Genomic DNA, 10,878 nt, shown 5'->3' with positions numbered 1-10,878 from the left:
GGCAGCCTTTGTGGAAATTAGGGCTGGGCAACGATAAAATTTTTAAATTGTGATTAGTCTCATGATTTACTGCGAGTAATCACGAATAATCACATTTTTAAAATCGATCAATCTAATACTGAATTCTAAAGTAGTGTATTGCGCACTTTTGCTGCTATATATAACATGTGGAATAACGTGGTTTGCAAACACTTTAAACTAATACGGTGCTTTTTACCAGCAGTATTCCCTTTTCCCGTCCATCCATCGTCAACCACTTATCCTGCGTACTGGGTCGAAGTTGAATTCTCTTGAACCTTTTGTAGGCGACACGGAGCACAAATCATTGGAAGAGAGATTGATCATCGCTGTTTGTGAGTTTCCAGAATCTATTACTGTTTACTAGATGGTTATCAAGACATCAGCAGGAGGGAATTTGCATGGCAGACCATCCCCACAAAACTAGATGTAGGCCTATCAGGTAAAGTTATGTAGCCTATAATTTTAATTTAAGTTAAATAGGCTACTGCTGTGTAGTGCACAGAAGCCGTTGCCATGGTTACTATAGATAGAACTCCTGCTGTACTTGTCTTCCTGTCTGTTCTCCTAAGAACAAAATCTTCCACAATACTAATAATCATGCAGTGTGTAGCTATCCACTTCGCTATGGCATTTGTTCGCTTGTCTTGCTTTTGTTTATCTACTTCTCCCACATGCTGCATCCAACTTAGTCTGCCAAAGCCTCCCTCCACTGCTTGTTTGGGTGGGTGATTTGCTGGCTGATCAACATCTCACCCCTCATTTGACCCATGGTTTGACTGTATGTGTATTCAGAGCCAGTGAGCAATGGACTTTCAAAATTATAATAATAATAATAATAAAAACTGTGTTAACATGAGATAAAATAATTGTTGGTGCTAATTAATTAATGCATTAATGCGATAATAATGCGTTAACTTGCCCAGCCCTAGTGGAAATACATTTTCTGGCCAAGGCTAGCTTGAAAAGATGAAGGGTTTCTTTTGAATGACGTAGAGCCTTAAACTACAGGCACAATAAAAAAAGGGTGTTTGGGTGTGCTTTATATCATTTTTATTAATTGGTCTAATTTGTTTTTGTTTTTCTTAATTAATAGTGATTATTGATAAGTTTAATCTAAGCTTTCAAAAAAGTTTAAAAAGTATAAGTTGGTGTCTTGTACTTGAACTCACAAACATGACTCTCTGATTCACATTATGATCCTTTGAGGATATGTCAAATCAAACTCGATATAAGGCTATTACCTGGCATGCACACATTGTATTGGGTTTATGGATACTGAACTCCAGTCTGTACCATGGAAGTGCGTCACACTTAACATACTTTTTTGCATAAGTGCATCATTTTGAGCTTTTGGGCTTTGGATATCTCTGTTAAATAATGTGGTTTGTTAGCAGTATATTCTGCAATTAATATTTTAACTGTCCAATCAAGTGCTTTTACTTTGCAGGTATTTATTTCATATCTTGGTTCTGATAAATTCTTTATGTAAACTCGAATTATGATTACCAATTTTACAAGGATGAAAAGCTTCTTTATCCTTGGATTTCCTGGACTTCCACCACATTATTATGGACCTGTGTCAGCTCTGCTGTTTTTAATCTACCTGGGTATTGCAATAGGAAATATTTTCATTATAGCATTTGTTATCTATGAGAAGTCCCTGCAAAAACCAACATATCTGGTCTTTTGTCACCTGGCACTGAATGACTTAACATTTGGCACTGTGACTCTCCCAAAGATCATATCAAAATATTGGTTTGGTGATGGCATCATTTCATTTTATTGTTGCTTTACACAGATGTTCTTTGTTCATTATTTAGGATCAGTGACTTCTTTCATCTTGTTGGTAATGGCTCTTGATCGATTTATTGCAATATGTATTCCATTGCATTATCCTGTCCTAATCACAAACAACACCGTGTCTGTGCTGTGTGGGTTTGCTTGGTTCATACCACTGCCTTTAATGGTAGCTGTTGTACTCCATGCCCTCACTTTACCTTACTGTAAATCAAATGTCATTGCTCAGTGCTACTGTGACCACTTTTCTATAACAAGTCAGGCATGTGGTGAGGATGTTAAAATTTTGCAGGTCACTGCCCTCTGTGTGGCCATGTTTTGTCTTTTGCTTCCTCTTGCATTCATCTTGTTTTCTTATGTTTCCATTATTGTGGTGATTTTGAAAATGTCCAGTGTTGTAGGGCGCAAAAAAATTTTATCAACTTGTTCCCCACAAATATTTATCACATGTCTTTTTTACCTTCCCAGATGTTTTGTTTATGTAGCTAATACTGTTGGATTTTCTTTCAGTTTAGATGTTCGGATTTTATTGATATTGTTTTACAGTCTTTTTCCTGCTGCTGTTAATCCTGTCATATATTGTTTCAAGACTCAAGACATGAAGCAAACATTGATAAAGAGGCTGAAAAAAACTAAAATTGGAATAGAGATAAAACTTTCTTATTTCTCTAAAGCTGTCATATGAGACAGAATGTACATGATAAGTCAACATCAGGATTTGCTTTGTGACAAGAAACTACCTTCACAATTTGGGCTTTACACTTACACTTCAACTACAATTGTTGCTTTCCCCCAGCAATCATTTCTCCAAATTTCAGACTTGGCCTTTTTTCCTTTTCTGTCCCTTTAGGTCACAGGAAACAGTCATGGCAAACTGCCATCTAATATCAAGTTCTATCTTGTGCACTGAAAAGCATCATCGCGCAGGCAAGGTTGGAAAGGCAAAACATTTTGAAACATGATCTTTACCCATTTTGCTAAGTTTTTGGTAAACTACATTTAAGCTGATATGTGGCATTAATTAGTTGTGTACACTTAACAGCATGGCTTAGTCTGTATTTTGTATTGAACACAACCTTAGTAATTAATCTTAAGCCAGTGATAGAAATTACATGAACGTTTTTGGTAAACTACATTTAAGCTGATATATGACATTAATCAGTTGTGTAGAATTAACAGTATAGATTTTCCGGTATCTATGCATATGTATATCTTCATACCACTGCCTTTAATGGTAGCTGTTGTTGTACCCTTACTTTACCTTACTGTAAATCAAATGTCATTGTTCAGTGCTACTGTGACCACTTTTCTATAACAAGTCAGGCATGTGGTGAGGATGTTAAAATTTTACATGTTACTACCCTCTGTGTGGCCATATGTTGCTTTTTGCTTCCTCTTCCGTTCATCTTGTTTTCCTATGTTTCCATTATTGTGGTGATTTTGAAAATGTCCAGTGCTGCAGGGTGCGTAAAAACCTTGTACACCACAAATATGTATCACTTGCCTTTTTTACCTTCCCAGATATTTTGTCTATACAGCTAATACTATTGGATGTTCTTTCAGTTTAGATGCTCGTATATTATTAATATTGGTGTACTGTCTTTTTCCTCTTGCATTTAATCCAATTGTATATTGTTTCAAGACGCAGGATGTAAATCACACTTTGATAAAGACACTGAAAACAACTAGGATGAGAAGAGAGAATAAACATTCATTCTAAAAACTTTATTAAAATTATTTTTTGTGTTGCATTACTCAATTACTACAGCAATTCAAATGATAATTATAGAATTTCAGATGCAACTGCTTTATAAATACTGCACTGTTTGTCATCAAATGGAAATGGTAAGCAAATCCTTTCTGCATTATGTTATTTCTTAAAATACAACAACAAATGTCTTGATTTTGCTGACAAGCAAGGGTGTATTTTCCATTCATTTTGGGAGCTATATGTATATCTAGGGCCAGAAATCCAATAAAGTAGACAAGCTACCACTCTCCAGAATAAACTGCAACAATTTATGAGCACAAAATACCAAGCATGCATTTTGCCATTGTCAAAGACAAACATTCATTCTTCTATCCATCAGTAATGGAACGATTAGTACCAGTTTCACTAGCAAGGACCACAATCAACAGGTATGATTAAATGATTTATTGAGTAACGAACAGAAGATGTATGAAGTTTGCAGTAGATGAATAGACATTAGAAAGCGTTGTTTAGTTATTTGAGAGAACATTGGGTGATCTGGGATCTCGAGATCTTAGTGTAGTGGTGGTACGCTTTATAAGACTGGTGTGCATGATCTGTATTGGATGCTCGGGAATGACGCCGCGGTAGCCTGAATGTTAGCTTAGATCCTGGAGGCCTGACCGAAGTAATGGATGGGAGAATACCTTGTGAAAGAGTACCTTTGGCGGAGCTGCTGGTAGAACCAGAATTGAGTAGCTACTAGACCGGTTTCAGATGATCTCGCATGGTGGTGCGCCAGATTCCCTATAGTTCACGAGGGTCTTAGAGGGTTCAGAGATGACTAGACTTGGAAGAAAAGATGAAAGTAAGCTGGCCCGATTGACTGGACTTCGGATCGCTTGGTAGAAAGCAGTGTTGTTTGAGGAATGACTCAATTGCGGGCATGAGATGCAGTGAAATGAAACCGAACAAAGTCAGTGCGACGCAACTGTCAGCTCGAAGTAAGCAAGAAATGGCTGTTAGCTAGCTCGAAGTAAACGCGAAATGGCTGTTAGCTTGAAGTTAGTTTGAAATGGCTTGTAGCTCGAAATTAGCTTGAAACGACTATTAGTTAGCTTGAATTTAGCGAAATAGCTGTTAGCTTGAAATGACTTCGCTCGTAATGATTAAGAACTCGAAACAACTGTACTTGAGTGGTTAGCTTGTATGCTGCCAGCATCAATTATAACAGAACTGGAGATTGCTATTGAAAGATAAGCGAAGAACGGCATGAAGTTCCTGTCCTTTGAAACGGTTTCCGTCAATGACTTTTCGGATGGTTCTGTGTAATGGACCATTTGGTGCGGTCAGGTTAGTGGTTGATGGGAGCAGACGGTGGGCATCCCGGTGCCTAATGCCCCTACTGAGGCTGCTGAGGTTGTTCGAGGTGTACGACTGGGCGCTAGCATCTCGGTGCTGGGGCCCCTATGGAAGTGGCTGCTGTAGCTGCTGGAAGTGTCCAGCTGTGGCACTGGTGTCCCAGTGCCGAAGGAAGCCTGCTGCTGTGGTTGGTAGATGTAGACGGCTGGGGAGCTGGCATATCCAGTGCTGAGTACCTGAAGCTTCGGGAGCTGGATGGCGGGGTGCTGACGACTCGATGTGGTTGTCCTGTGTGATGTAGGCTGCTGGTGTGGTCAACCCCGATGAGAGGTGGAGGGTTGGAATTCTGGTGTTGGTTGACGTCCTGGTTTGCTTTGGTACCGACTTCTCTGCTATCTTGAGCTAGCAATGGCCCTGACGTCACGGAGTGCGTAATGCGCCACCTGGAAAGGAGCTGGTGTTGACGGAACTGAATGCATGGCACGCAGACATGATAGCTTGAAAGGTTTGCTGTATTGTCTGTTCTCTAAATCAGAATTATTACATTTATAACCATTTTCTGAAGAGTGGCTATAGTTCGTGTCTTGATTGTTCATGAAGACTGTGTGACCCGGGACCTCGCTGGCGCGTGGAAACGCTGTGATCAGCTGTTTGATGAGAGGCAGGGGATTCTTCGGGTGCAATGTTTCTGACTGTTGAGGAAAGTGGACCGTGGAAGGCGGATGGCATTAAGGCTGGACTCACCCGCTCCCTGGCCAACTTTAGGATTGTAGAAAGCGGGGTCTCAAGCGTGGAGACGGAGGAGAGAATTCGGCTTCTTGTGCTGGGTCTGCTGACGTGAAAATGGAAGATGTCTCGAGTCCGTCCGAATAATTCAGTGTCCGATGGGGATAGCGATGTGCCGACACTTCTCGAAGAGGTAAGCGGATGGAAGTAGCTGGTAATAATTCACGTTATTGGATGTTAGCGTAGCGTGCTCGACACGATGTTGCTTGGTCTCGGTTCGTCTGCGGAATGCGAGGGCCATGCACGAGGGCGAAGGGGAGGACTTAGGACGTGTGGGTATTTATGGAAATGCTGCAGATGACGTGCTTGATGTGTGGTCCCGCTCCTGAAACTCTCCTAATTAGCACCACATCTAGGGTTAAGTTCAGGTTGGTTTCCTAGTGCTAATCAGCTAATTATTACTTCTCAAGCTTTTCTCAAAGACGTCTTTTGTTATTGATGAGATTTTCTTATTGATTTAAAGCGGCAGTCGGTAACAATTGAACAACAATGCAAAGCCAGGTTGCTCTCCACAGCGAGAGTCCTGCCAAGACCCCTGTCCCTCTCTCTTCGATTCATCTTCTCACAGACGCTTCTTGAACATTTCGCGGCTCAAGGCAGAGCGTGCCAGGCTTCAGAGGCAGCTGCAACAACATCTGACAGTGGGATGAGGCTAGTACACCACTGTCCCCCCTCAAAAGTTATTCCCCACTGTTTGTTTCATCATGCCTCTTTGCAACTCATAGTTACGAGTACCATTGCATCGAACATAATGAACCCTAAGCTCCATGTGGAGCTGGGACATGATCATACACATGTTTTGTACTATATAGTAGTGATATAATGAGCGTATACAATGGGTATGATGTTGAATTCCTTCGCACAGTTTCAATAGCCTGTTCAAAGACTATTGCTCAAGGAGAGACGCAATTCCTCCCTTTATGGTAGGTATAATATTAAAGCGTTATTATTTTATGCACTGCTGGCTGCCGGCACCCAGTAGCAAGCACATTATTATATGGCCAAGTTCAAGTTACCAAAGTCAGTCTCCTGCCGGTGGACAGTTTTTTAGTGGCTGCACAAAAAATGGCAACGTGCAAATAGATTTAAATAAATAGTGCTAATAATGCTGCGTTCCATTTACCTCGGAAGTTGGAGGTCGGAGCTGGGAATGACGTCACACCCGAGTTGACGACGCTATTGATACGCCGGTTGATTAAAAAAACACATTCTGCGTTATTTACTCACACTAAACACTGTACCAACACGTCCACAGACAGCTGTTGGACAGCACTTTGTGTACAAACATTTATATGAGTCACAAGTACACAGAAGTGCTAATAAACAGTATAAACTACAGCTTTCACTAACTGTTGATACCCCGACAGCCATCTTGGATCACGAAGTTGGGGTAGTGCGGTTCTCCCGACTTCCCAAGTCGGGATTCTGACTTAAGGGGGCGTTCCCTTTGAAATTTTGACCTTTGAATTTGGAAATTCCGACTTCCCATGTCAACTGGAACGCACCATAATTCTAGCCATTGATGTATTTGCTTAGTAACCGTCATGCGCTATGTAGCCTATCAGCAGCCTGGTCGGATTACTTTTTGCATTCATAAAGAAATATCTGTTGATGAAATAAAGTCAAATTGTAGGGCGTCTCTTAACCTACTTTCTTTTTGCCATACTTGGTAACCGTTTTATAAAAGCAATAGCTCATGACAGGCCGTGGTATACGCTTATATCACATTATATATGCTTATATCACAGTTAAGGGGCGTTGTTCGGCCCGAAGCGAAGCGGATTCATCCAACTCATAGTTTTCAGTCACGTCACATGCACGGTGACTTGGAGGGCAAAACAACTGACCAACACCGCAACTTCCCCGTAGAGACGCCACATAAGCAGTCAAATTTTATTTGTATCACCTTTCAACTTAAGAAAAAAAAAAGATATGAACATAAACTGCAACTGTTGGGCATATCTGATCCGTAAAACGTTACAGCATCCGCTGCCGCATTTCTACCATTAAAAACCTATCACTTGCATATTGGTTGGCTGGTTAGCTCTTTAGGCTCCCAACAGCTTTTCATTTAGTACCAATTCTGCTGGTGACTGCCTACGTTACATTACGATTTGTTGCAAGAAAAAAATATGCAAAATTCTTCATCTGCAATACATTAAAATATTCATATTGATGGATTAGTTAACAGTAAAAACTGATCTAATGATTCAATTCATGTGTCAACGTTTTTTTTAACCACTATCTAACTTACTATAACCAAATGTTTTTGTTTATATACATAACCATAAAAACATTGAAAATGCTTTAGTTGCTTCAGGCAGATATTGTAGGTGAACAAATTAAATAAGTCACTGAGCATTGAGCAACGCTTATGAAAAACACTTTGTGAATTTTTGTTTTTCATACTGTAGCAGAATATTTTAAATGTCTGTAAACCACTGATTGGAAACTGCATTCTATTTTACTGAACATGTCATGGGCAGTGTTGGGGGTAATGTGTTACAAAGTAGATGATGTCACTATTCATCCTAAGTAGACCTGGTAAACTCATTTGGGAACGTGACTGTTAGGGATGGGATCCTTTTTACATAAAATATAGTGAAAACAAGATGTTAAGCACACATTAGGTGGCACTACAGTGAGGTGTTGAAGAACACTCATGTAGGCAAATCTACTTCAAGCTTTACAAAACTGGCTTTTGCTCTGTATCCTTGTCAGAATTGCAGTAGTTAGTTCTATTTTTAATACTTTCATGTTATTTGTCACATTTAAAAGCTAAATTTGTGCTGATAGGTTGCTATTGTGAATTAAAGTGATAATGTTTTACTCTAATGTAACAAGGATAAAACATTTCTTTATCCTTGGATTTCCAGGATTATCCCCTGAGTATTATGGGCTTCTGACAGCTTTGCTCTTTATACTTTTCTTGGCTATAGCTATAGGAAATATTTTCATTTTAGTGTTTGTTATATGTCATAGGTCTCTTCACAAACCTACATATCTGATCTTTTGCCACTTGGCACTAACTGACTTAGCGTTTGAAGCTGTTACTCTACCGAAACTTATATCAAAATATTTGTTCAATGACAGCATTATTTCATTTTACGGATGCTTTGTACAAATGTTTTTTGTCCATTTTATAGGGGCAACTCATTCTTTCATCCTGATGGTGATGGCTCTCGATCGTTTTATTGCAATATGTGCTCCACTGCGTTACACAGCTCTTTTCACAAACTCCACTGTTTCTGTGCTTTGTGGAATATCATGGCTTATGCCAATATCATGGATGGTGGGTTTAGTTTTAGATGCGCTTACATTGCCTTTCTGTAATTCAAATATAATTGTACATTGCTTTTGTGACCATATAACATTAACAGTGCTTGGATGTGAGAAAACACGAGAAGTTCAGGTAGTAGGATTTGGTCTTGCCATGTTCAGTTTGTTGGTGCCACTGTTTTTCATTATATTGTCTTATTTTATCATCATGGTTGCTGTAATGAGAATGTCCACCTCTACTGGGCGCATGAAAACTCTGTCTACCTGCACGCCACAGATTCTCATCACATTTCTGTATTACATGCCAAGATGCTTTGTGTACCTAGCAAATATTGTCGGATTTACTTTCAGTGATGCAGTTCGCATTGTTGTTGTGATGCTTTACAGTCAGTTACCTGCTGTTGTCAACCCAATAATATACTGTTTGAAAACCAAAGATATCAAAGAACACTTGAAAAAGAAATTCCTTATAAGGGAAGTTAATTTCAGCACAGAAGCTAGGTAAAATATAGTACACCAATGTGCATTTAAGAGATTAATAAAATAGATGTGCAATGAATAAAATCAAGTTATATGTATGTTTCAACTATGTCCCATCCCTGTGGTATTGTGTGAGCTTTTTCAATTGTTATAAAATTCTTTATGAGCCACAACGCAGCCTGAGATCCTCAAGCAGGGGTCTCCTGATTGTTCCAGCTAAACACCATGTTAGTAGGGATGACTGAGCCTTTTCTTTTTGAGGGTCTTCAGGTCTGGATCTTCATGCAGTGTAAGTAGCCAAATCAGAATTAACTGAATTGTACTAGAAGACCTTTTCCTTTCCTATTGTAACAATTGTGTGCTTTCTTATTAAATGCTATTTTGTCTATTTTTAAATGATGGAACTGACTTTTGTGTTTTTTCATGAATCAAAGATGAATAGGGGTCATAAGCTCAAGTAAGCTCTGCAAATAATTTTTTTAGCCAGATTACAGTGTTTTGCGGGTGAATAAGTTATGAGCAGTTTCGCCAGTGGGGGGATGGTTAAAGGACACAGATGACCCAGCCCAAGGCCTACCCATGCAAAGGTCTCTGGTCTCCCTTAAAGGTGCAATGTGTAAGAATCGTAAGATTATGGCCGCCTGTCAAATTCATACTGTAAACAAATACGGGGCAGCATATCACATTGTCTTGAAGGGCACATGTAATTCTCCATTCACACTCTACCAGGACACATTACCCTTAAACATAACTAGAATTTTGACAGTTCTTTAAGGATGTAAACAGGACAGACCACAGCCTCTGAGGCAGATGGAGGTCAGTTTGGCGATTATAGTGCCAAGTTGATTTACAGAGTAGCTGAGCTATACTATCAGACTATTGCTTCTTGCGTAAAAATATTATGAGACAGGATGGGCCAGAGCTAGCTGGTTAGCGTGCTAACTGTATGTCTTTGACATAATGTCCAAACTATTACTTCTTCACATTCTGTTAATAGGCCTTCATTTTTCAACTAAATTTCTGTACAACACTTTACCTACTGACATATACTGTATCACCATTTATATGTATTTACATGTTAAATAAAGGTATTGTTATCATTAAAACACATTTCAGCTTGTGTTCTGATACCCCACCCCTGCTGTCATTGTGACAATGGTGCAGTTGAAACATCTGGCCAGCCAGATGTGTGCAGAACACAAGTCCCTCTAATGTAAAGTGAATTGACTAGCCAAGGCCCCATCCACACTACTGCATTTTTATTTTAAAACATAAACATTTTGCTACGTTTGCACCTCTCATCCAGACTAAAACGGTGAAAACGAAGAACTAAAATGGAGAAGTTAGAAAAACTTCAGAGGGCGTTTTATTGCGTACGGGCAAAAACGGAGGATTTTCGAAACTATGACGGAGATGCTCACAGCTCTCTGATTGGGTCTTATAAGTCATGCAAAGCAGAAATA

At 39.5% G+C, this 10,878-nt stretch overlaps 2 protein-coding genes across 2 annotated transcripts; both read left to right on the top strand.

Annotated features, from left to right (window-relative positions):
* Positions 1–1,519: 1,519 nt before the first annotated feature.
* Positions 1,520–2,503, top strand: LOC119887265 (olfactory receptor 2AT4-like). The gene has a single exon (XM_038698139.1). It carries the CDS (start codon positions 1,520–1,522, stop codon positions 2,501–2,503), a length of 984 nt encoding a protein of 327 aa, XP_038554067.1.
* Positions 2,504–8,477: 5,974 nt separating this feature from the next.
* LOC119887264 (olfactory receptor 52E8-like) lies at positions 8,478–9,436 on the top strand (the record flags this gene model as incomplete). Its single annotated transcript, XM_038698138.1, has 1 exon — positions 8,478–9,436. A coding segment is annotated over exon 1 (959 nt), but the record flags the coding sequence as incomplete, so codon positions are not given.
* Between the last annotated feature and the right edge of the window lie 1,442 nt (positions 9,437–10,878).

Source organism: Micropterus salmoides, unplaced genomic scaffold (genome assembly GCF_014851395.1).
Source record: "Micropterus salmoides isolate LMB-PRFRI ecotype aquatic unplaced genomic scaffold, ASM1485139v1 Ms_hic_scaffold_410, whole genome shotgun sequence".
In the NCBI taxonomy this organism is placed as follows: Eukaryota; Metazoa; Chordata; class Actinopteri; order Centrarchiformes; family Centrarchidae; genus Micropterus; species Micropterus salmoides.
The sequence above is the reverse complement of the archived record's forward strand: the minus strand, read 5'-3'. Positions and strand labels throughout refer to the sequence as shown.

What these genes read in the sequence shown, in the direction of transcription:
- LOC119887265 (XM_038698139.1), top strand. Translation starts at nt 1,520, where the DNA reads ATGATTACCAATTTTACAAGGATGAAAAGCTTCTTTATCCTTGGATTT.